Source organism: Lissotriton vulgaris, chromosome 12 (genome assembly GCF_964263255.1).
Source record: "Lissotriton vulgaris chromosome 12, aLisVul1.2, whole genome shotgun sequence".
Taxonomy (NCBI): domain Eukaryota; kingdom Metazoa; phylum Chordata; class Amphibia; order Caudata; family Salamandridae; genus Lissotriton; species Lissotriton vulgaris.
In genome coordinates this window covers 608,850,088-608,877,704 of record NC_141700.1, presented here as the reverse complement: position 1 = coordinate 608,877,704, position 27,617 = coordinate 608,850,088, and the positions used below count along the sequence as shown (strand labels likewise).

The 27,617-nt window shown below is 44.7% G+C and overlaps 1 protein-coding gene across 2 annotated transcripts in view; it reads right to left on the bottom strand.

Moving 5' to 3' along the window:
* Positions 1 to 27,617, bottom strand: part of DHX38 (DEAH-box helicase 38) — a 1,070,683-nt gene that overhangs the window by 897,873 nt on the left and 145,193 nt on the right. For both annotated transcript variants that reach the window (XM_086945550.1, XM_086945552.1), the window contains exons 3-4: positions 21,087 to 21,274; positions 16,243 to 16,425 (exon numbers count right to left, since the gene is read on the bottom strand). In XM_086945550.1, the coding sequence (XP_086801676.1) occupies positions 16,243 to 16,425; positions 21,087 to 21,274 (371 nt within the window). The remainder of the gene's footprint in view (positions 1 to 16,242; positions 16,426 to 21,086; positions 21,275 to 27,617) is intronic.

Here is a 27,617-nt window from a genome sequence, read left to right as displayed (position 1 = left end):
CCCCTGACGCTGAAAAACAAAACCCAGTCATTAGTTTGTACGTGATCCCACTCTGTTTCTGGCATTCCAAGTTGAATTCTTGAACGACATTGAGTGAACAGGAAGTCTATGCGCACTGCCAAGTGACCTGCTAGATTCGGAGTCTCGTAGATTTCCCGCACTAAATTAAGACCTGGTTGAAGTATGCGACATGACTCGATTTTACAGACTAATTGAACGCGTTTTTGTGCCCTGAGGAAGCGATTTTGAATATTACGAAACACACTGGCAAAAACAGAATGACCGCATAATTGCTATTTCGAATTTTTAAATAATAGCAGTCCTCAGTATGAAATCCAACGAATTGTGCAAAACTTGTATATTTAATTGTAGCACTTCTATGTATATCTCACAGAAAAGTGTACCGCAACTCCGCAAGATTACGTAAAGTAGCCTCTGTTGGGTGTGGAGCAGGACAATGCTTCACACTTCTATTAAGAATATGTCATTACACAGTTTATGTGTTACGTGTAATGTTCTTTCACCTACCCACACTGACGTTTTTTCACTGGGTGGCGAGATATCCGCCTAGCTAGAGGTCACGTGACCAGCGAGACAATACCTCTGTGTCATGCAATCGGTAAAATGCATTTCAAGGTTCCCGCAGTCCAGCTAAGACTGCACCCTTTACCTAAAAAGGAGACATTTTTTCCAGCTAAGGCAAGAAACAAGTTACCTGTCTGTGCTTGTCAGGAAAAACATTCATCAAACTTTTATCCCCACACAACAAATAAATTATGTTTGCAAAAGCAAAGGCAAGCATTTTCTTCAATTTTTTAAAACTTCAAAGCAAGAATATTCTGTGGATGGTTGGTACATGTGCTCCCGTGCCCCATAATGTGAACTTCTCACCTGGGATCACAGCTTTATTGAGGTGAAATTGCCTCTCTATGCCTTCTTATCCTTATGTGTTCGCTTTGAGTGCCTAGCGAGCAGCACCATCAGAATTCTGAAACCCAATCAGAGGGCTTCCTTCCGTAGCTCCACCCTTTCCATGCTTGGTCTCAAATAGTGTCTTTCTGGTCCGTTCTGCTGAAGACCGACAAGGAGACTGAATTCACTGCAGATTGAAGGAGTACACGTCCTCGCTTTGGCGTCTCGATAATTGGGGTGTGGACCTCACCCGTGCAAGATATGTACAATAATGCCTCATCAGCAAATATCCCCGGATCTTTTATTTTACAAAAATTTGGCACATCTACAAAGATAAAGAGACCAGGAGGACTTTGAAATCATTAACCTTCAATACTGATACTTCAAAAGATATATGATACAACAAGTAACATCATACCTACTAGAAGTCAGGACTATAGGCTTTGTCAATGGTTGTTAGTTGCATAAGATAAACAAGCAGCAACTATGGCTTGTATAATTATTGAAAAAGCTTTCACTTAAAGCACTGGTGACACCACGACAATGTTGCTACTCCCGAGTTTCAAAAAGAGAAGAAGGGCACCCCACCCCCCTGACGTGCTCACTGCTTTCTGCCCAAGTCGCAGCCATGTTGGGGTGCTCGCTTGCGGCCTCCCTGGCAAGGGAAAACCAGCTGTAGATGGATGACGATAAGATGAGGGGTTATAAGATTGCCAATATGGATTTTGATATGGCTGATATTGTTGAGCCCCATGGTACCCTCCTTTGTAATTGCCGAATCCTCGTCCTTTAGCACCTCTGAATGACACCCTTCTGTACTGCAGAGCGCCCAATGACTTTGCGGTATCCGTATCATTTTTGATTGCCATTAAAGCGTCATCAATGTGTTTTCCAAAGAGTGACTCACCGCCAAAAGCCTTATCTACAACCTTTGCTTGTACTTCAGGCCTAAAGGTGGTTGCTCTTAGCCATCCCTGATGTTGAAGTACAGCCGCTCCAGCTAACTGTCTAAAACCAGTATTTGGCACATCAAGGGCACAGTCAATTGTCTCTGAAGTAGCAAGCTCCCCATCCAGCAGTATCTTCATGCAACCGGTCTGTGTTTTCTCTGGGATGAGGTCTATTAGCCCTGCCATGTGGGCCACATTTGGCGGTCATAGCAGCCGATAATGGCTAGAGCATTCACTGCTCTGATTGTCACAGCTGCTATTGAGGAACATCTTTCTCCAAGAATGTCCATTCTACACCCTTACTTATCCGGGGGGGTAGTAATCGGGGTAGCTGGGTTCTTAGATCACCTTTGTGGAGCCAGGGAGATGACCGAATCTGCCTTAAGCTGTCCAATAAGGCAAGATGGAGAGTCATCCGGAGCACTATACTTCTTCTCCAGACGAGGCAGTACTGGTGGAATGTACGCAGGTGTTTTCATAATCCTAATGCCCTCCTGCCATATATGGTCAATGATAGGTATGGAGCATACCACTTTCCTTGTGTCATCCTTTAAGTCATGTAGGAAACATTTGGTTTGCTTCAATGCAATAGGCAAATGAAACCTGCTGGCTGTCCTCTGCATTAAGTTGTGAAACCACCCAATATCCTCTGAGAGTCTGACAGAAGGTGCGGAGGAGGGGATGGTGTTGGAATCAAGTAGTCATCGCAAGGGTCAGGACCAGATATTGGATCTGGCAGTTCACCTTCCTCTACATCTTCTTTCGAGGAAGTGTTCTGTGCTCCCCGGTCGACTGCCCACGAGCCCAGCAAATTCACCGGTGTGCTAGGCAGTTGAGGACCTAGTGTTCCTGCAGGTTATTCCACTTGAGGTACTGGATTTTCAATTGGCTTCCCATTGTATTAAGATGCATCTTCAAGACCGCTTGTATCACCTACAAAGACCTTCAAACAAAAAAAAAATACCTTGAAACCAAATTATCTAGAGCAGTAAGAGACCAGGCCCTGAAAAACGCCCCCCTACCATACGAAAACACCAAAGCACGGTTGGAAATTGCGATTAATGAGGATAGTTGGGTCACGCATTTTTCCACCTTGTATACGTCAGTAGATGAGTTAAGAAATACTGGGGTAAACACAGAAGGCGAATCATTTGAGGAGGAAAGTGAACTTAAAGTAACACTACCAGAGATTGTTGAAAGCCTGGGAGCTACCAAGGGCGGAAAAGCGGCGGGCCCAGATGGAATCCCAGCGGATTTGTACAAGTCAAATATCGAACTATGGGGCCCGATACTTGTACAACTCTTTAATGCAGCTCTTGTAAGGGGATTGAACCCCTCCTGGTTCACATCAATTATTGTACCCATTTACAAGAAGGGAAACAGACAAGATTGTGCCTGCTATAGGCCAATTTCCCTTCTGGATTCGTCAATAAAGATCCTTGGTAGAGTGATTTTAGTTAAACTGCAAAACTGGGCGGAGGAGGCGGGGGTAATCAGTGATTTACAATTTGGATTCCAAAAAGGCATAGGAACAATAGAGCAGGGATTAAATTTGTTCCTGATTCAGCAGAAACATACTGTGATAAAAAGGGAGCGCCTATATTGTGCATTTGTTGATCTTACATCAGTTTTCGATTGTGTGTCCCATAGTAAATTATGGGACGTGATGTCACAATTGGGCGTGGAAAAGCCGATAATCCAATTCTTAAGGGACCTATATGCAGGAGCATCAGCTGTTGTACGTTTTGGCAAGAAGGGGGAATGTACCAGATCTTTCGGAATAGGCCGAGGAGTGCGCCAGGGGTGCGTACTGGCGCCCTTCCTATTTCTTATTTATATAAATGGTCTGGAAAAGTGCCTGCTGCAAGAGTGTGTGGATATGCCTAAGATCGGAAAGAGATTTATTCCCACACTCCTGTAAGCAGATGATGCCGTTCTGATGGCGCGCACCCCCATTGCCTTACAAAAAATGTTAACATCTTTTAACCAGTTTATGCTCGATCTTAATTTAAAAATAAACTGTAGTAAGACTTTTTCAATGAATTGTGGCACGCGCACCAAAAAACAAATGAAAACAATGTACATAAATAATGCCCCCTTAGAAAGAACATCTACCTTCCCATATCTTGGCATTTTGTTTCACGAAACTGGTACTTGGTCAAGTGCGGTGAAGGTACGAACGCTCTTGTTCTCTAAGACAATTATGGCACTAAAAAGTTTTACACGTAAATTGGGAATGAAACCAATCAGGGAAATTTTAACTGTGTACAATGCAACGTGTGTATCTGTGGCACTGTATGGAGCTGGCCTCTGGGGTTATACCAATACAAAGTCACTTCAGATAGTCGAAAATAAATTTTTAAAGAACATCCTATCACTTCCAGAGAGTACAGCGAACTCTATATGCCATGATGAGTTGGGGATTCCCTATATAACGGACACAATCAGAGTACAACCCATCTTACTATGGCACAGAGTATGGACAGTGAACGAATGTGTATTAAATCGAGCCATAATACAGGATGTCTTAAAAATGGGGAGAGCAAATGTTGTTGAATGGCTAAATTACATTAAAACGTTCCTTAATGAAATAGACCGTTCACTCTATTACAATGATCCGCCTTCCATGGCAAATATTCCTAGAAAAGACCTGAAGACACTATGTATGGAATTCCTCAGAAATAAAAGACAGCTTGATGAATCGAATAAAAATACTGTCACTTCTCATCAATTAATTTTAATAAGTGACAAATTACAGCCATACTTAAGTTTATATATGTGTAATTTTGATAGACTACTTTTAACACGTTTTAGAGCTAACATTGTTTTTAGATTATTTACTTTCCCTGTAACAAATTCATGGTCCAAAGAACTCCCTCTATGTCCCTGTGATGAAATATCTATACAATCGAATATACATGTTCTATTTTTTTGTAAATTCTATACGCTGCCCCGTAGAAAACTGATTGTCCCCATTTTAAAGGAAATGAATGTGAACAGATGTCGCCTAGCATATTTAGTACTGCAAAAAATGGACAATGTTTTTACTGTGGCTTCATTAATTGAGTATTTTAAACTGGTTTTTAAATTTAGGAAGTCGCTTTGCTTGAATGAACTGTAATAGTGTAAACACTATGTACTGTTTTTTTATAACCTCCTACACTGATGTAATATTGTGCAATGTAAATGAAATATGATTGTTGTTGCTTTTATGGTTATGACCTTTAGTAGCAACTGCACCTGACTCGGTATAGTTGTCCCTCCGGGCACCGAATTGTGCTGATTCAGCTCTGAATTTTCTGTTATTCAAATAATTGGGTTCATTTGAGGTCAAAATAAAGATAGTTATTCCATTTTTCTTGTGTGTTTCATTTATTTATCATGAAATTATTTTACGCAAAAAACGTTTTCCATATATTTCACATGAATTCCAATGCATTTCGGCAGTATCGTTCTGCCTTCATCAGGGAAATAGTAAATCTACAAATCAAAATGAAAAAACGCAGTTTTAATCTAATATTCTGTTTGTTTAAACTAAACATTTCTAATTAACTGACAATGTGTTATCCACTGAATGTTCAGGCTACTTTTATGAATTTGTATGGGTTCGTCTTAACGTTATAGGGATCATTCTAGTATAATACATTCTGTACAAAGCGGTGTTTAGCGCATTGATGGCGGGTATTGCTAGCTCTTTGTTATAAAGTAACTAGTTTAACCGGCTGTTACGTTTTGCCGTCTGTGCGGCGCTTGGTTACAATGTATTGACGAATGCCTCGCATTACGCGCTGGCGGTGTCTTATCACCCCTTTCAGAGATGTCTACTCCGTCAATAACCCACTGCTAAACAGCATAAGAAAACCTCGAATGCTGAAAGTTTTACGCGCTTAGTCGCCTGGGATCTTAGTTTACTCACTTTCACGGCGTTTCAGTTGCTCGCGCCATTCCTCTACGGACTGCTTAAAGTTGCTTCCGGTATTACGCTCCTGGCCTGAACATTCAGTGGATAACACATTGTCAGTTAATTAGAAATGTTTAGTTTAAACAAACAGAATATTAGATTAAAACTGCGTTTTTTCATTTTGATTTGTAGATTTACTATTTCCCTGATGAAGGCAGAACGATACTGCCGAAATGCATTGGAATTCATGTGAAATATATGGAAAACGTTTTTTGCGTAAAATAATTTCATGATAAATAAATGAAACACACAAGAAAAATGGAATAACTATCTTTATTTTGACCTCAAATGAACCCAATTATTTGAATAACAGAAAATTCAGAGCTGAATCAGCACAATTCGGTGCCCGGAGGGACAACTATACCGAGTCAGGTGCAGTTGCTACTAAAGGTCGTATTCAATATCTCTCCAGACGGGGAGGGAACTCCGGTGGCACGAAAACTACCTTTACCTTTCAGTCGAAAAAGCTGTGCTCTACCCTACACCTTCAGCTTTTATGGTTATACCTTTTTAGCCGAATAAAGTACTTTTTGACTTTGACACTCCTTCTCATACCACCAAAGATGAAGATTAAATAACCCCCGGCACGCTCTTTCTCAGGAAATGGTCCTAGCATTTGGCATTAACTCCCTATGGTTCTCCGCTGCAAACCCTCATTTTAATGCTTCAAACGGGATTTCAAATTTCTACTGCTTAACTGTTACTGTTCAATACGCTCACAAGATGATCTACGCCTCCCAAAGATCCAACCCCTTTTGACAGGATCCTTCTAATCTTTGGGCTGTCGCTAATGCCACAACCTCAATGCTGTATGTTCCATTCTTGTTTTGATTCTTTAACCCTCATGAATCGGTTTTCTTCTATACCTGTAAAGCGCTCTGAAAACTTTGGGTCCAGCTAGCGCTATATAAAACTCAACAATAAATTAATAAATAAAATGATTCTCTGATTGATGTTGCAGAGGAGGGAATCTTGGTCTTTAATCCACCAACATGGCTCGAAGATCCTCGATTAACAATGGCTGTAAGTGGGCCATGTCCCTGGGGCATGGTTCCGGTCGGAAGTTAAATTTAGAACTATGACGTGGAGTCGTATACCCTTGCTGATAATACTACGTCTCTTCCTGGTAGCCTTCATCCTCCTGGCACTTCGCATGAAGCTCAGATGGGCTGTGAGCTACCCCACAGAGGCCATCATCATCATCATCATCATCATCCTCTTCCTCTACATACCCTTCCAATAGATGTGATGGAAACAAAGGCGATACCTTGCTATAGTCCTGCATAGATGGGTGCAAGAAACTTTTGTCACTACTGACTGGAGTAATCTTTGTCGACTGAGGCATTGATGGTGCAGAAATTAAGGGAAAGGGCACTTCCTTCATCGACGGTGCAGCCGTCGACAGCATTGTCATCAACGATAACTTCATCAACAGTGTCGTCATCGATGGTGTATCCGTCGATGAGGTCTCTGCCTTCTCTAGAAGGCTTAAAATGTTTTCTTCCCTCACCTGAGGAACTGTCTTTGGATCTAGCCCTCTTGTGGGATGTTGAAGCTCTGCCCTCATCTTCATCAAAAATGTGAGATTGTTGTTTTGTGGTTTGGAGCCACAATAACAATCTTCCCTCTCTGTCCTTGAGGGTCTTCTTTGAGAAAGTGCAACAGATTTTACAATCTCTCACCTCATGCTTAGGATATAGGCAATAAATACATTCCTTGTGCAGATCATTCACATGGACCCTTTTCTTCCCACAGGTTTTACAAGGGCGGAAAAGGCCTTTTTTTTCCTGACATGATGTCCAGATTTGCTGAAGAGAAGAAACTGAGTAGCACTCAGGGAGACTCCCTTCCACACGAAGTGCGGTGAAAATCTAAGGAGAACTTGCCTCTGCTGGGAGTGTTCTAGAGGGTGCTAACAGCTGATTGGCCAGTGGCGGTTCGTCCATTGGGGGTTTTGGGGCTTCGCCCCACTAGCCATGGACGACCGTCACTGTCACTGACACTGACACACTGCGCATACGAAAGTGAAATTACCGACACTGCCGACAGTCAAATGATTTGAGGTCGATCGGAGTCTGGAGTCACTAACTATAGTGACGTCATCACGATCGCGGAAGGAAGGCGGTGGGGGGCGGGCCTGCGGCAGTGAGTGGCAGGCTGGCAGATAGCAGCATGGCAGGGAGGGCAGCAGCAGTGTGTGCGCATTTAGGACAAGTCATTTTTATGACTTGCCCACGCATGCGCACACACGCAATAGCCCCTTCCCTCCTACTCCTCCCTTGGCACTCACACAGGCAGAGACCCGGGGTAGCCGGGTCTCATTATGGGCAGTATTAGCCCTGCTCTTTAGCCAATCCTCGTGCAGTGACGATGTTAATGCTGCACCAGGATTGGCAAGTCGCGCGCACGAGGATAGAGGTGCCGCTGCGCGTGGGTGGGTGGCTGTGCATCAACACCAGAGTCACGAGGAGAGTGAGCGCACAGACCTCGTGACTCGTCATGCTCATAGTCTTCTTCTGTCGACTGTTGACGAACAGTGTGAGAGAGTCTGTCAGAAAACCACGTAAGTCAGTGAGTGAGTGTGTGTGTGTGAGAGATCATGATGACTGATGGTCTGGAGGCAGTGTCAGACAGTCATTACAGTTAGAATGCGTGTGAGCGGACGGACCGGTGTGCGTGTGTGGTGGTGGGTGGCAATGCATCAAACTTACTGGGGTGCCAGCGTGCCGCATGTCATATCAGGAGGTCTGGGGGAGAATAAAGTTGACTAAAACTGTAACTGCAGTGCAATTTGCAAAGAAGCGCAAAGCCAAAGTTATCGACTAAATGACTTTCAATTCAAAAACGTTTTAAATTATTTTACGCGCGTCGCGCACTGTGTGAACTCTGAACTGGCAGCACAGCGATTGCCAGCGTAAGCGGCAAGCCACTACTAGTAGGCCTCAATTTATAAATCGGATACCTTTATGAACAGGGTGTCTGAAGAACTGGTCAGTTTGTGTGTGCCTTTATTCTCGCAGACAGAACAGAAGCATTAGGTTTAAGCCATGCCCTACCTCCATTGAAGAAAAACAGTTTCAGTGTAGAGGTGGGGACCACGCAATAGGCCCCACAGATCTTGCAATCTGTAGGGAAATAGAGAGTCGATCGGGTTCAAATCAGAACTTTATTTTCCAGAAGGTGCCGCAAACGGTGCAATTTCCACTGCCCATCTCGCATTATTGGAACGTCAACAAATAGAAGGAGGGAAATTAGGGCACTGTTTTATTAGCGCATGTCTTGGGTCGAGAAAATATGGTTTGTTTGCCTTTCACCGCGCTCCTCACACCAGAAATTGGTTTATATCAGCACGCACTAAACTAAACATTTTAGCGCGTCAATCACCCGCGTTTTTATTGAATTAAGATGGTCAGAGAGATAGGGAGACGCTTATTAAAGCAAAAGTGGCCGCATGGAAGATCGGGAGCCCTGCCGCCTGATTCCTACGTCATCCAGACGTCAGTTTCAGGCAGTCTTTGGACCCAACCTCGGAAAAGCAGGAAAAAAAACTCTTCAGTTTCTTAAAAAGACATGTCTGTGTAAATAGTGCGCCACCTGTTCCAGAGCAAGGTGCTCGCAGTTCGCCACCCACTTTTACTAAAGGCACGCTGCCAGGGATGCTAGTTAGGAGCCATAATAGCGTTTTTTGTACCCTCTGCATGACGTCCACATCCTAATGAAAAAAAAAAGACTTTCACAGTTATAAACAATTATAATGAGGAAAGACTTTGCAGTGGAGTTGCCATTATGTGCAGCATACTAAGGAGTCAGGACTGTTAGTGAGAGCAACTGTGAGAGGATTAGTGAAAGGGCCACAACGCTTAAGGGTCCCTTTGCGGAATGAGGTGACAACGAGCGCACCTCATTAAATAAAGGAATATTCTAAAAGGCTGTTGTTTTTCACTCCTTTTATTGGAAATGTATCCATCACAGCCTGCATTTTCACGTGCCACTGCAGTGTTTTGGCGCAATATCCACAATTAACAACAACAAGGGGGTTGTTTTTAGGTCTCGCGACCTATCAATGCGCATGCGCATTGAGCGGAGCGAGAATTCAAGTGCTCAAAATACTCGTGAAACCACAGGTTTTTTCGTGCGGTTTTCTTCGAGTTCACGTGGCCACAGGCACGCGCTTTTGGGCCATAAACTTTCATGGCCATCTGTTCCTCCAGCTCCAGCACCTCCCCTCTCTCTCTCCCCGCACACAGCCTTAATTGGATTTCTCCTCCCCCTCCCCAGCCAGCTTCCCCCAGGCCGTGTTCCCTCCCACCTTTCCTCCTCTCTGTCCCTTCTTTTTTCGTGATGTTCTCCACTAGCATTTTACCTCTTTGCTCCATTTCTTGCTACCTTTGCCTGTTTTCTCTCTCCTCTCTTTTTCCTTTCCCTTCTCCTCTCACAAATTTTGTTGTCCCTTTCTCTCTCCGCTGCTCTCACAGTGTCCCTCTTCTCTCTCCACTGTCACTATCCCTCAGTGATTCCTTAGACTCTCCAGCCTCCCCCATTACATTCACACTCTATTCTGTGCGCTCGCCCCCCCTTCTTACTGGGAGCACTGATTAGCCGAGCCAGACAGGCCTCTCCCAAAGTGCTGCCGTCAAGGTCTGTTCAGACTTGTTTTGATGAAGCTTGTTCGTGGAAACATTGCAGCTCCTCAAGAAAATAAACACAGGTCCTTTAAGAGCTATGTATTGCTTTTGGTGCACGCTATAATTTGTAAACTCGTTTTTCAGACCCAAACCACTGAAAACAAACGAGGGGGGGGAGCGTACCCCTTTAATGCATTTTGTTGGAGATGGACTCTTTGTAATGGTTTTCGTGCACTTCAACACTTATCCGGCAGATGGGTTTAGTATTCGCTTTAGGCGAATGTGAACGAGGTAGGTAGCGAGCAATATGTACAGAAAACACACATTGCCCTGGCAGTGATGGGAATCGGACCCAAAACTAAACCTCAAATATTCGTGTTCTAGGATTCTTCATAGCGCTTGGAAGAGACAAAGCGCTTTCAACCTTTCAGTAGCTCTTGCCACGCATCCACCCCCTCCCCCAAACCAGAGTTTCATCAACTAGAAGGGATCTAGAAAGAGAAAGTGATATATGCAATCTTTACTTCATTGCGCCCCGTTTAAGTGCCCCGCAAGAGCGACTCCACCCCTCAGTTTGAACTTTAAACTACGCGAGTGAGCTATGCTGACTTTCTACGGAGCCGCACTGATATATGAACATTTCCTTCTCTTTCCCTTCTTTCGTTATTTTTCCTGTTCTTTTCACTGTACCTTAAATGGTCCCTCTTATTAGGTCCTCTTTCCTTAGACATCATTTTTTCCCTGTATTTCACGTATGCCTTCCCTTTGCACGCTTTTCCCTTCTTTGCACCCTCTCTCAATTTGTCAAAAAACATTTTGCATTGTCGCTTTAATCTCAGTCACCTCGTTTGGCTTCTGTGCCCCCATACCCACGTCAAAGTTAAGGGTCATTAACATTTTTTTCTGCCGCCTACTCCCCTTGAAGTGGATTTAAGGGGGCTACAGTGCTAACCGATTAGGCAACGACGTTTACATTTGTTATCGGAGGCCCACTCGTGCAGCCCTGTTTCAGCCGCACCTTCGGTTTCCTGAAAGCGCGGGAGGCTTGGGAAAACAAACTGATCCCTCCCCCCTTAGCGGGCTAAAATGGGCAGGTCCGACGGAAAGTGTGGATTCAGCGCCGACCATCAGGAGTACATGGGGAGGAGGGGCGGGTGGAGGGAAGGCTGCTGCTTCACCTCTCTAAACATCATGCTTCTCTTCACCCTGGTGATTCACGCTGCTTCCCTCCCTAAACACCGTGCTTCCCTTCACCCTGCTTCTCGTCCCTGTTCCAAGCTAGTCCAGTGCTTGCCCCAGCCCTCCCTGCTTTTATTAGGTCTTGTACAGAAAGGACTTTCTAGGACCATCCTCACAGGGAATGGCACAGCTGTGAATAATAACGAGAGCTGCGTATATTCTATTTCACTTTTCTCCTTGCTATACAACATCAGCAAGCGTTTTGCTTTTTACCGATGCTGCAGAGCATCGGCAAACACATTGATTGACACATCTAATCGAAAAATAGAGCGCAATATATTGGCTTTGCCAATGCTCATTTACATACTGTATTGCACCCTACCATTGATATCACCCGAAAGTCGATGGTTCCGTGGGCTGCAATTCGTGCTCTAAATATCCGCATGAAACCGTTGGACCACTGCAGAGCTGGCTTAAGCTTTCATCCCTCTGAGGTTGATAAAATGCATATAGTTGAGTTTGATAATCAATATTATTCGAGCACCTGCGCAGTGTATGATGTAAATGATATTATTGAGAATATTATATATATTATGTACAGGACTTCATTTAAAGCTAAATTTACTAGACATCATAACTGAGCGGCTTATTTTTCCTGTTATTTATTCCTATAATGGGGATGACAAACTCACACAGGCGGCATGTAGTAACTCCTGCTAAAATTACAGCCTATGGTAACAGATTTGTATAGCGCTAAATGTGGCCTCGCAGGCTGTGTGGGTTGGGTACCATCACACCCTGTCTCGAAGATCCCATCACAGACCGCAGCCTTCATTGTGTTTGTTTGCACAGTAGTTGCATCAGTAATGTAGGTGTGGATGACATCATATTTGTTTGTGTGTTGTAAATCTTGCTCAGTTTGCAATCACACGCCTAGAATACCCAGTGCAAGGTTTGCAAGCTCTAGTGCAGACCAACGTGCAGCATAATAAGAACCACGACAAACTGCGCTCCTGCAAGTTTATATGAGACCAACTTACAGAATTCAAGGTCTGTACTTACGAGAATCAGTGGCTTTAAGAGAGAGTTCAACATGAACAAAGCTAACAAGTGCTTCACTATTGAATTACAAAACAATAAAAACAAATACATTTATTTAACCCCTTAAGTGCGGGGAACGTTCAGCGGTCGTCGCGTGCACTACCTCGCTAGTGGTGCGCACGTCCGCTGAACGTTCCATTCCCGTTAGCGCAATCGAACGTCCGCACTGGGGCGGAATTTTCGGCGCGCTTAACGGGTTAAAGTACAGCAACACTTGTTTTGTGAGGATTTGCAGTAACGCATTTGCAAGAGTTTGAGCTATTGGCATAGTAAGTGACAATGCCTTTTATTTATGTGTTAATTATCAAAACCGATAAATAAAAGGCATTGTCATTTACAATGCCAATAGCTCAAACTCTTGCAAATGCGAGACCTATTGCATTGCAAATTACATTCGCAAGCGAATGATAATAGGCGAAACCTAAAAAGCCTTTTGAACAAACGTAGTAACTTTGCCTCCTTTGAAACAAAGCCTACAGGTTAAACTGTGAAAGCAACTGCTTTTCAGTTATATAAAAACAAGCCTTGCAAACAATGTTTGGTAATTTGCCTCCTTTTATACAGCGCATACAGCGTCAGCAATTGCCTTTCACTTATATCGAAAACAAGCCTTGCAAATAAAGTTATTTATCAAGTCGATGGGTGCTTAAAAAAGTAGGAAGCTAGCTGTATTGCAAAGTATCAGGGACACGCGCGCAACGTCTATTGCGATGAGAGCTTTATGTCCCCGTGTCGTGTGTGGCAGCTCACGCTAAAAAAGCTTCAGGGCATACACATATACTTACTCGCTAACTTCAATAACTTCATAGGTGTTAAAAACCGCTGTGCATGTTAAACAGGCTTTGTTGGTAGGTACAATGAAGTGGCGCCTCGCTGGCGCCAGCAAGTGCTTTTCTTCTTGGGTGTTTAAAAGATGATGTGCATCTTAAAGAGGCTTTGTTGCTAAGTACAATGAAATGCCGCCTCACTGGTGCTTCAGAAATGGGGGTGGTGATGGACAGAGTATCTGAATTAAACAGAACACTCGTACCCAGTCAAAAGATCAGGGCTTGATCCATCACCGTTTTTTAGCTCACTGCACCATCCCAGCTCAGAACCTGGCTACATGCAAATTAGTCTGTACCTGGCCCAGTGCATCATGGGAACAGGGCAGACCAAACTACCAAGCCAATTCTTTTACTGGAAAGGAAACAATCTTCCGGGGACCGGTTTCTGGCATTACAGCCGTCTTCGGCCCGGCTTGCTTGAATCCTGATGGTGCAGTGAGCAAGGGACTCACATCTGAGTATACCCTTCCACGCTCATGGTGGACAAAACGATTCAGAAAAGGGGGTGGTGATGGACAGAGTATCTGAATTAAACAGAACACTCGTACCCAGTCAAAAGATCAGGGCTTGATCCATCACCGTTTTTTAGCTCACTGCACCATCCCAGCTCAGAACCTGGCTACATGCAAATGAGTCTGTCCCTGGCCCAGTGCATCGTGGGAACAGGGCAGACCAAACTACCAAGCCAATTCTCACTGGCGCCAGCAAGTGCTTTTCGGTTATACTACAAACAAGCTTTGCAGAATAGATTACACTTTTTCACAATGCTTTTTCTGTGCTAATAACCAAATTGCTACAGGCTCACTCCCCCTTGTATGTCGCACACTACGCTTACACAGCTTCTATCACATACACAGCCACACCCAAAGGCTTTCCTCACCGGAGTATTTTACAATGCTTTAAAACACTAGCAGCATTGCAAACTTGTGTGTCCCAGCATAAGCCTAAACAGATGTAAGCCACACAAACAACATCATCCTACCAATTCGCTGCTCTTTAAAACAAAATTTATATGTTAAAAAGGCTTCCTTTGTTTTTCACCTTTTGTAACATTACTTGTTCTATTTTGCCACTATTTTATCTACTTCGGACCATTGCCATTATAAATTACAATCACTTTTATTTAAGTATTAATTATTTAAAAAAATTAAAAGCCATTGTTATTTGTAATATCAATACATCTAAGTCACGTCAATACAAAACATGTGGCATTACAAATGCTAAAAGTGTCACATTTGCTAAAGTTAAAAGTATTGGCATTGTAAATCACAAAACATAAATATAAAATGTCATTTACAAAACCAATAGCTCCAACTTTCCTACTGAGAGACCTATTGGCAATGCCAGTGCTTGTTTAACATAATTTCTTCACTATTTAGTACATCTTTTAGAGTTTTCTCTTCACTTTGATGCAATAGTTGTGTTTCCGTTTAGCTGACTTTGTTCATTCGGTCAGTGCTTGGCTGGCTGCCTCTGTGCTGTGTATGTAGTCTTTCAACTCACTGTAGAGATGTGTGTGCACTGCTGACTACGCTCACTTTCCGCAGTGCAGTACGACAATTGTTGTTTACGCCCTACCACTTTTAAATGTCACCATCCGCCACTGTGATTGGCTGGATGACAATATTTGGTCCTATTAAAAAAAAAAAAGACATAGATAGGCTAATGTTTAGAACGCCTTGGGCCATTATAGTCTATGAAGTATTTAAGGCACTGCTTGAATATTTTACTGTGGTACTCCATCTCAACGATGGGGAAAGATTCAGGCATGTGAATCTATGAAAGCTACCCCAATATTGGATAGTATCAAATGCATGTATGTTGTTGGATACAGTTGTAAAGTAGGCTTCCCAGTCACAAGAAGTATACTTACAGGCATGCCACCTATGGAATATGCCGATAAAGTAACAATCTAGAGAAGGTGCTTCTGGATATTTTTATAGGAAAATACGTTTTTTTCCTCAATGGAAATCTTTGCAAAATGCCAAATAATTCCACTGGAATTTCCATGCACAGGGAATTTTCAAGAAAAACAATGTTTTATTGCATCAAAATCTCTTTATTAAGTGGACCTCCGTAAGACGCTGGTACAATTGTTTAAATACTTAAAGTGTGCAGAATAAAAAGGTGTCCAAAATGTTTTTCTTTTCAAGGCAATTTGACAGAATACAGACACATGCGAAATAATCCTCGTTCACAAAAGTATTTATTAATAAAAAAATGTATAGTGATTAGCAATGGCTGGGCAAAAGTGCACACACGAGAGCAGTGTACTGCCATAAATGTCAGAGTTGGTACATAGGCAAAATCTGCCACACAAAGTTTAAAATACACTGTACTTTGTTTTAAAAAAGAGAAACAAATAAACAGGACTTGGCATGCAGCACATTCTTTGGAATTGTACTCCGTATCTTAACTGTCAACTCTTAGCGTGCCATATCTAAGCAACCTACATCCAACATTGCCCTTATGGGAAAGATAGTCAAGTATCTGGAGTAATTTTACCATTCATCTCCAAGGTGGCCCTCCGTCGGACACTAGTTTGAGGCAGCTGCTTCTGGCTGTGGCTCACTATCACTCTGTGCAGTATTTTGGACCACTTTTACTGTCTGCGTCCTGAAAAGGTGGTGGCCTCCTTTTTTTAATATGTCATACATCAGGAATACGCAAGAAGAGATTAGACTCACCTTTGGGTCTGTGCCGAGGGCTTTCTGGCTCACTCCTTCGGCTGCTCCGCTCGCTGGCTCGTTCGCTACTTCGCTCACTACTTCGCTCGCTGCTCCTCTCGCTACTCCGTTCACTGCTCCTCTCGGAATTGCCATCTCGGTCGTATCTACTGCTTCCACTATGCCTACTCCTGTCTCGCTCTTCTGGATAGCCATGATTTCACAAATGAGAAGGAACAACAAAAACATATTACCAAATGTCTTTTTTTTTTTTAACTTGTGCTTTCCAGTTTGCCTCTAAAGAGTTAGCATTTCTTAACTACACAGACACTAACCCACCAGGTCTATTGCATCTGCCATCTTACCAGATCACTCAGGACAACAGGCACAGCTCATGTCGACTGCATTACATTCTTAATTGAAAAGACAAGGGTCTGAGAGGGAGGATGAAGGGTAAAGTGAAGGGGACTGAGGGCAAAGGCGAGCTCTGATGGAAGGCTGTCAAAGGATGGCTACACTGCGGTGCTGCACACATTGTACATTATCTAACCCTACGCCACTCCTTATATTATGAAGAATGAGTGAAAGAGTGATAGAAGGGATAATTTAAGGTGGAAGTGTGTAGGGTGCAAAAGGAAGCCCACATGAATCTACCAATTTAAATGCTCCCTACAATACTGCGGGAACAGAGGCCAAGGCTAGTTGTGGTCAGCATCCCTGCTGCTTGCACTGAGGGAGTGCTTAGCGGGGTCTGGTTCCCGCTCCAGCAAGAAGGCAACTGTGGCCCCCGGTAGGACGAAGACGAGACGGCTGTGTCTGCGGAATTCACTGAGGGCGCCCCCAGGGCACGAGCTGGGCCGCAGGTATAGCTCTTGAGGAGAGGAGCCCTGGCCATGTTGGTGGTGGGGGGCTGGCTGATGCCCCTGTCTGCAGTACTTTTTCTCTCTCTCCCCTGGGCGGCTGAGGTTGGCTGGGGTCCGAGGGCAGTGTTCCTGCTGCCCCAGGCGGAGCAGTTGAGGCCTGGCTGGAGTCCACGCCGAAGACGCCAAGGAGGTGTGCTGGGGACGGGGCAGCAGCCCGGGGCATCTGGAGTCGACGGACCGGGCCGGAGGTGGAGCGATGGCTGTAGAAGGATGCCAGGTATCTGGCAGAGATAAAGCTTGGCGTTGCCTGTAGTTGTGGGGGACCTTGTCCGTCAAGCTCTCTGTCAGAGCCTGTGCTTGTCGACATGGCATGTGGGAGGCAGCAGCTCCTCTGTTTGGCATCCTGTGGCGTATGGGTGTGGACACTGAGCATTATCATTCTTATTCAGTAACAGAGTCCTCAATTATCTGTTAGTAAGCACAAAAACTGTAGTCAGTCATGACTGATGGATATTATGTAAGCAAAATAATCCTCCTCATTGGGTAGCTCACAGGTCATATCAATTGTGAACGTGGTCCTCAATCTGCATGTTTTCGTCCGAATACCAAACATGGCGGTTGTGTCACAACCTAGGTTACTGGATAAAAATGATAACATCATCACAATTACTGTGCGAGATTATGTGAATAGGTGAGCTGGTATGCAAACATCTAGGCACACCGATAGTTATTACGACGATAAGGTGGCACCTGGGGTGGCCGCGCCCCATAGCATGTCGATTACCGGGATAGATGAGTTTTGAATTTGGGATTAAATCAAACTATAAGAGGACATGGCACTAACTACTAAATAACAAATACTAATGCATGAAGGTATTATGCTTTGTTTTCTAAGAATCTTTGATGAATATGAAGATATCTAAGCACATTCGTGGTAACTTAAGTTAGGGATCAAGGTTTGAACTTCTAACCCACATAGGTCTGGCTCTTGGTTAAAGCAATGTAGAGCTTGCACGAATTGGCTTTTCATGTATAAAAGTGTCTGAACACTTCTATTTAGTTGTACTATATGTAACTCCAACGCATGATCTATTCTTTCGTAGCCCTGATGAAGTCAAATTAGTACATGTATCATTGACGAAACAAGTATTGGCTACAAGAATGAATACTGAATTTCAGAAATGATTTACTTCTATGACAAAAGAATACCACAACAATTTTTGTATTGACAGTTGAATGATGTGTTGTCAGAGGTCCTAGAAGACTGACAATTGCACAGTTGCACGTTATTTGTTTATGGGAGGGGGGATTTTGTTACAGAATTATTTGTTTGTTACTTATGAAGGCATGCAGCATTTGTCGACGGTAGATGGTGAGCAGACGTAGGAGCGAAATTTGAACTACATAACACATTGGCATGGCGATGGAGGTTAGGTTTCTAAGCTGGAGTGTTTGAGGCTTAGGCACATGCACGAAACACTACAGAGTGCTCTCATTCCTTAAACTGCATCATGCATCTGTAGCCTGCCTACAGGAAACACACCAAGATGACACAGGTGCCGCTAGATTGGAAAAAAAATTGGGGAGGGGGGCGGGGGGCGAGGGGGGTCAGATATTCCACCACTCCTATTCAACATACGGCAGGAGCTTGTTGATATGGATAACTCCCAGGATGCCGTTCACCCGGACATATATGGAGGAGAATGTGAAAGGCCGCTATATGCTGCCTAGAGGAGCCCTATACTGTTGCGACGTCACCATACTAAACACGTACGCCCCCAATGCATATGATTCTGCGTTTTACAAGTCCATACAAGACCAGGCAGCCCAAGAACTTGACGTGCCTCTCCTGTGGATGGGGAACTTTAACTGCGTCTTGGACACTGGCCTGGACAGACACCCTCTCAGACAGGGAACTGACCCACAGATGACAAAATAAATCCCGGAGGTGCTGCAGGACATGGGCATATGGGACACATGGTGTGAGTGGCACCCGACCCAAAAGCAAATCAAATGCTGCTCGCCTACACACAACACTCATAGCTGACTGGATAGGATATTAGTGGCAGGGATGTCCATCTTCCCAGAGGTTGAAGTATGTATTTGGCCCAATTCTTGTCCGACCACGCGCCGGTCAGCTGTGTGGCGAACTGGAATGCCCCTGTGCAGGGGTCTAGAACGTGCAGAATATCTGCGAACATTCTAGAGAACCCAGTAGGGAAAGCGACCTTGTCCCAGGCACGGACTGATTATATGACATTTAATTGGGAGAGGAGGTCATGTACAGCCACGGAATGGGAAGAGAAGGCAGTACTGCAGGGTGCCTGTATGGGACTGAAGTGGGTCCATCAGCAATTGCATCAGGAGTGGGGGGATGATGGTTTCCTATCCAAATCCTCAAGCCTACTCGCCACAGTAGCACAGACCCTGCTATAGGTATACAGGGAGGAATTTGAACGGGAAGTCTTACCTTCCCGGGTGAAACATTCATCGCATACGAGCAGGCATGTGGGGACTTTGACTTGGGTCAGGGCCACTATATACACTACACTGGACGGACTGAAATAGTTAAAGTGACCTGGCCAACATATCCCGCTATCCAGACTGATCGCTCTCCTAAATAATGCAATGAGGTCAGACTCAATAGGCCCCACTCCTGGGGCAACGGTGGCATGGGACGCGGACATGGCTGAGGCCCTGGGAGACAAGATGTGGTCAGCCATAAGTGCACTTCCCCACACAGTATCCTGTAATGCACGTTTTAATCTGATACATTACAATTTTCTACATCGTACCTACATGACACCAGTGAAGCTACACCTTATTGCCCCTGACCATTCAGATGTTTGTCCACAGTGTGGTGAGACTGGGGCAGATTTCCTACATTTAGCATGTGGTTGTCCCGGGGTGAACCAGTTCCAGACCCAGGTGGTGGGGATTATGCAGAGGGGCACGGGCATTTGGGTTGAGGGGTCGCCACTGCACTGTTTATTGGGACATGTCAGGAAACCTAAGAGACACAAGATAGCATACAAGCTGTCGCAGTTACCTTTAGTGTTGGCGAAGCGCAGGGTCGCCATACATGGATGGGGCAGTGTACCCCAGATGTGGACGTGTGGTACAGGGAAGTGCGTGAATGGACGCTGGTGGAAGAAGCCCATATGAAATTAGGTAATAGAGGTGATAAACTGGATGAGGACATTAGAAAAAGGAGGGAGCTGTGTGATGTATTTTTAAACCCTGAACAGGATGCGAGTGACCTGCATGATTCAGACACCAGTGAGGTATGACTGGGGGGGAAGAGGAGTGAGATGCAAAGGATAAGAGATGTGCATTTATCTCCACAGTGAACTGATCTGCCATTAACTGATCTTGCTCATATACGTGTACTCTGCTGTAAACGTCCACTTGTGTATGTCACCTGAAAATATATACCTGCTGCTAATTTGTTAAAAACATATACGAAGGTAATAAAATAAAATGAGGAAGAGTGATTAAGGGAGGAGAACGAGAGGTGGATAAAGATGGAAGGGGCATAAGCTCTGCTTTCTTACGGTCATCCTGTGTTAATGAACAGGAACCAAGCCCCCTCCGCCTTTGGCATATTCAGAAATATGTTGACACGTGCTGACCATGTGATTATGGAAGAACTAAATGGGATACGGACAAGTTAACTGGCTTGTGCAGGACGGTATTGCCGTAACAGTATTGATATAAGAAGGGCGTGCCATGTAACATTATGTTCAGCACCATGTAAATAACAAATGCGTAATAGTAATGCAGAGTCACCTGCATCTAACAAAGAGATTTAGCAACAGTGATTTTGAACGTGTAAAGACTCATCTGAACGATTATATTTATTTAATAGTCCTGCTTCCAAAAATAGGACCACAATATTGTGGTTGTCCAACATTTTTAAAGACCGACTTGAGGCTACTGGTACAAAACTGGGAATGAGTCACTAACTAAAAAAAATCAATTTTGTTCCTACGGGCGATTTACCTCGGTCTCTTCTCCGGTCAGAGTCTCGGTCCCGATTCCGATCTTTTTTCCGTTCCTTTTCTTCTTTAGAGGAAGCGTATACTCCATGCTCACGCCGCTCCCGCTCCCGCTGTCGACTCCGTTCTAAGAACTCTTCATTAACCCCGCCGGTATAGGTTGGGGTCTCCACTCTAACTGAGCGATAATGTCTAACGGAAGAAAAAGCATACACATTTATAAGGGTTGCAATCTCATCACTTCCCTTATTATACCACATTCACGGCATGCTACTCCAGTTTCCAATTGCTTTTTAAAATTAAATACAATTCCAGGGTCTGCAACAAAGAGGGGTACTCGGACCTCGGACCACATCAGGGGGTGAAAGCTATCAACTTGTACATCAATAGAACACCACCAGCAAAGCTAGCACCATAAATCACATACATGCTTTCACCAACAGCACCACCACAAAGAGACTCAGCTGAATACAGGTGGGGTCTCCTACAGAATTTGAAAACAGAATACAAAAACATTGAGCAAGAAGATATCTAAGCAAACACAATTAGATGATGGGCGGAGGGCTGAAACTTTTCAGACACACAACCCCAGTCACAGATCGAGGTTGAATCCATCATCGTTCTTTAGCTCACTTCGCTACCGCTGTTCAGACCCAGCTATATGCAAATCAGTCTTGACCCTGTTCTTTATGGGAAAAGAAGAACAAAATGGAGGAGTACTACCCGATGGGGGTAACTGAAGGCTTTTGTCTAAACTCAGGAAACATTGTTCCTTTGTTAGGAAACCCCTCACTCACCACCTAGTGGTGACTTGCTTCATCATCGGGGCCCACCCAAGTGGCCTAGCGTCACTTGGGTGTGCTTCAACACCTGCGATTGCAGTGGAGCTGGTAGTGAAGTGTGGGGTGCAAACAAAAAAGAGTGTAAGTGTTAAAATTGTCCTGGTTAATGCTTTTGTATAATGTTTAATAAAAAAGTAACTGGACAAAATTAAAAATATAGTTGAGATAGTAGTAGGGAAGTTACGACCTACTTATCTCTGTTTTATGTGTTGGTCGACATGTTTCTACCATAAGGGGAAAATCCCCGGTATTCCTCAGGACCAAAACAAGGAAGTGGGTGGTATGTGTCCCCTAAAAGACACACCCAGCCCTAATTCCTTGGTCATCCAGAAGAAAAATATACTTCTGGGTAAGCACGCCTATGATTAAGGGTGCTAAAAACAACGCTGGGGCTCTAGTCGAGCTGCATCAAGCAGGAGTAGGGCGCTAAACCGGTAACAACATATTAGTTGTGTTTGGAGAAATCAGGCGGATCACCTACTTCTCCGTGCTCGCTGCTTGGTAGCACGGAGAAGTAGGTGATCCGCCTGATTTCGCCAAACACAACTAATATGTTGTTACCGGTTTAGCGCCCTACTCCTGCTTGATGCAGCTCGACTAGAGCCCCAGCGTTGTTTTTAGCACCCTTAATCATAGGCGTGCTTACCCAGAAGTATATTTTTCTTCTGGATGACCAAGGAATTAGGGCTGGGTGTGTCTTTTAGGGGACACATACCACCCACTTCCTTGTTTTGGTCCTGAGGAATACCGGGGATTTTCCCCTTATGGTAGAAACATGTCGACCAACACATAAAACAGAGATAAGTAGGTCGTAACTTCCCTACTACTATCTCAACTATATTTTTAATTTTGTCCAGTTACTTTTTTATTAAACATTATACAAAAGCATTAACCAGGACAATTTTAACACTTACACTCTTTTTTGTTTGCACCCCACACTTCACTACCAGCTCCACTGCAATCGCAGGTGTTGAAGCACACCCAAGTGACGCTAGGCCACTTGGGTGGGCCCCGATGATGAAGCAAGTCACCACTAGGTGGTGAGTGAGGGGTTTCCTAACAAAGGAACAATGTTTCCTGAGTTTAGACAAAAGCCTTCAGTTACCCCCATCGGGTAGTACTCCTCCATTTTGTTCTTCTGAACCTTGACCAGGGAATCAGGAGTATTCCCCGTCCGACGACTACAGACGCAACTCCTTACTCTCTTCTTTGTTTTCCAAGCTTTATGGGAAAAGCCCAGCCCGAGCGGCCAAGCCAGGTCTTTCCTTGACATTAAACTTCTACTGCTTAACGTAAACATGCAGATGTAAGCATGTTAACCAGATGGCCACAGAAATGAATCCTGGCTGGTGCAGTCGGGAATAGAGATGTGTATATTTTTAGTGCTACTAGGTTCCAGACTGTGACATAAAACACAGTGAATAGCTATGTCTTTATTTTAAACGTCCATGACACACAGTATAGAATAAGCTGACACAAAATGCGCAATAAGATTTAAGTTGAAGATAAAAATTCTTCCAAAATATAGATTTTAGTAACACATACTATACTTAGTACAATTTCTTTTTATATTTGTCTAACAAAAGCAGGCACTCCGCTGCTCAGCTAATAACACCCTTACAATATCCCTAAAAAGAAAAAATCTTTGTCATCATGAGGTTTCAATTGGCTCAATCAATTAAAGCCAATATTGGCTACAAATCAGCCTTTTATTTTTATATATTAACCAGTTGTCCACATTTATGTTTCATTCAGGCAGTAAGCAACTTGGTAAAAATGCTTGTTTCTTATTTAGCTGTCAGTACCTCACTCTGATTCATAGCACAAGAGACTCCCTCCATTCCACTCCAGTAACAGACCGGATCTGCAAAGTTCTGCATGAGCAGTACCCCTCTGTGCCTAAGGGTGGGTCCACGTGAGGTTGCCAGCGTCGGTTGTGATGTCGCAGTCACATATACAGGCGCCGCCCAGGCGCACGGACGTCAGTTCCTTTTCACTTTTTTGCTGCCATAAGCTAGCCCAATAAAAAGAGTCCGCAGAGCAGGTCGTCATGGGTGAGTCTGTAAGGAATCTGCAGCCCGATATTTGTCTCTACCAAATACTGCTTTACCAAAGGCAAGTAACTTGTTAATCTGATAGAGACGTCTAGCTGCAGATACCCTACCTTTGAATAGATACCCAAGTCATATCATCCTGGTGGTGGACAGATTTGCTAGAATAAAAAGTCCTGCTGGACCCAACAGGCGAAATGCCAACCCCTACAGAACTGACTGTCCAAGCAGTAGTGCTTGGCAAACTTGTGCAGAAAAGCCCACATTGCTGCCTGGCAGATATTTAGAAATGGAACACCATGAGCCAAAGCCATGGTTGCTGCCTTCCCCCTGGTGGAATGAGCTCGTAAGCCCTAAGGGAGCTGCTTACGGGCATATCAGTTTATAATGCAGATAACGACCCAAAGCAAATTGGCTGGTTTCTGCACTGCCCGAACTTTTTTAGCTTCAACGTAACCCACAAAGAGTTGGTAGTCCACCTGGAACTTTTCTGTGCAGTCAAGATAGAACAACACTCTTTTTGGGTCCAGGCAGTGGAGTCGCTCCTCTTCCTAAAAAGGGATACGGGGAGCAACAAAAGTCGGATGACCCAGATGCAATGGGGTCACCACCTTTGGAAGGAATGAGGCATGGAGGGGAGGCACCACCTTATCCAAAAATGTCATCAGCTAGGGACGCTTGGATGACAAAGCCTGCAATTCATTCACCCACTGGGCAGATGTTATTACCACTAAAAAAGATGTCTTGATTGTAAGCAACAGGAGGGGACAACTGTGCAACGGCTCAAAGGGCACACACGAGATAGGTGAGAACCAAGTTGACATCTCACTGTGGCATGATAAAGGGCGTTGGTGGAAAAATATGTACAAACCTTTTAGAAACCTATTTGCAGTAGGAGATTTGATCAAGGAGGGTTGGTTCGGCAGCTGCAAGAAAGCAGACAGAACAGAAATAGAACTCTTGAGAATACCCAAAGCAGAGCCGTGCTGGGAAAGGGTTAGAATAATTAGAAAATTATTAGATAGAGAAGCAGAAAGAGGGTCAATTGACCTTTCTGTAAATATTTGACAAGTTTTTGCCAACAGCAGACATATACCGTCTTATTGGAAGGCCACTTGGCTACCAAAATAACATTAGATTATTCAGGAAGAGGGTAAAGCTATAAACTGTCCACAATCAATCTCCACGCAAGAAGGCAAAGAGTGGAAGGGTTCAGATGGAGGACCCTCTCCTGCTTCTGGGACAGAAGAAGCTCCCGAAGGGGGTGCCTGATCGGAGGATTGATGCTCATTCGAAGAAGCTCTATATACCAGATTCTCCATGGCCAGTCCAGAGCCACTAGAATGACTTGGGCCCGGTCGCTCTTAATCTTCTTGAGAACTCTGGGCAGAACTGGTATGGGTGGAAAGGCATACTGGAGGCCTGAGCTCCACTCGAGACGTAAAGCACTGCAGAGCAATAGCCATATTGGAAATTCCAGGGAACAAAACTGCTGACATTGCACATTCTCTTCAGAGGCGAACAGATCTAACCAAGGCTCTCACAACTGCTGAACGAGACCTTGCACCACCTCTGACTGGAGACGCCATTCATGATCTGCGAGGCATCGACAGCTGAATTTGTCTGCCCTGGAGTTCAGAGAACCTGCGAGGTGCTGAACCACCAGGGTTCTGCCCTACAGTTTCAGTCATGTCCAGAGTCTCCGGGGCTCTTGATAAAGGGTATGAGACCTCACTCCACCCTGCTTGTTGCAGTACCACATGGCAGTGTTGTTGTCCGCGAACACCTGCACTAACTTTCCCATGACAAAGTGAAGAAATGCTCTCAATGCTAGCCTGATCACTTGACGCTCCAAAAATTGATGTGGAGCCTGACTCCATCGGAGCCCAGGGTTTCCTGAGCTCCACCTCTCCCAGATGGCCGCCCCATACCAGGAGTGACACATCTGTGTGGGAAGTTGGCTCGCTCTGTATATATACTTTACTAAAATACGGTATAGTGTACACAGAGTCCAGGGATTCTCAAGAGGTAAGAGGCTAAATTAGGTAAGTACCAAAAGCTCTCTTTGTGGTAGTGCGGGAGAATAGTTAGGCTTATCCAGAGGGTGTGTTAGGCATTTATTGTGTTCATTCAATCAAGATTGATGCACACACTCAGAGACTGAATCCAGACCAATAGGGTAAGTATAACACGCATTTACAATGCAACGGTCTCGCCGTTGCAAAAGTTAGAGCTATTGGCATTGTAAATGACAACATTTTTATTTGTGTGTTGGTTTTGAAAACAGATAAATAAATGGCATTGTCATTTATAATCTCTTGCAAATGCGAGACCTATTGCATTTGCACCCACACACACACACGCAGAGCCACGCACACACACACACACACACACACACACACAGACACACACACACAGACACACACACACACAGAGCCACACAGACACACACACAGAGCCACACAGACACAGAGCCACACAGACACACACAGACAGAGCCACACAGACACACACACAGCCACACACACAGAGAGCCACACACACACAGCCACACACACACACAGACAGAGCCACACACACACAGCCACACACACACTGAGCCGCACACACTGAGCCGCACACACTGAGCCGCACACACTGAGCCACACACACTGAGCCACACACACTGAGCCACACACACAGCCACACACACAGCCACACACACAGCCACACACACAGCCACACACACTGAGCCACACACACTGAGCCACACACACTGAGCCACACACACAGCCACACACACAGACACATAGCCACACACACAGACATAGCCACACACAGAGCCACACACAGAGCCACATACACAGAGCCACATACACAGAGCCACATACACAGAGCCACATACACAGAGCCACATACACAGAGCCACATACACAGAGCCACATACACAGAGCCACATACACAGAGCCCCAGAGCATAATTCCAAGAGCCAATGTAGTTTAAAAATTACTTGTGAAGAAGCATCCCGGGCACCGTCAAGGCGCTGACAGCTTATTGCTACTGTGCGCCCGGGGGTCCATCACTGGGTGCTGAGGTAAACACCCTACGTCACGAGGCCGCCAGAGGCCACAATAGTTTGTTTTGTACAAAAAACATAAACATGATCTTTCAGAGGTGCTACTTTTATCACACGCACTTGTATTACACAAAAATAGCGCTACGAGGTAACTGCAAGATGAAAATCTTAGCTTCAGAAAGCACCTAAAAAAGGGAGCTATAATAAAAAGTGCAGCTTTCAAAGCTTGGGTAGAAGCTGCAGTATTCGCGGGCGAGAGACCTGAAGCTACTGAAGGCCAAGGAGGCAGACCTGCGGGCACATTGCGCTTTTACCCGCCCCAGAACTGGTCGCAACTGTAGCCCGGGACTCCACACCACTACATTGTGAAATCGTACAGTGCTTTCTGTGGAACTCCGTTCTTCTCTACGGGGACTTCCCCTCCGTTCTCCGGGGACCAGGCGTCCATTACCCTTGTGCTGCTCCTGCGATTAAAGAGAAAGAGCACATGGCATTATGGGAAAAGAAGTCCACCCATTCAAATTCCCAAAAAAGCGCCAAACCACATCTCCCTCCACCTACTGGAGCCAGTGGTAGATTACAGCTCT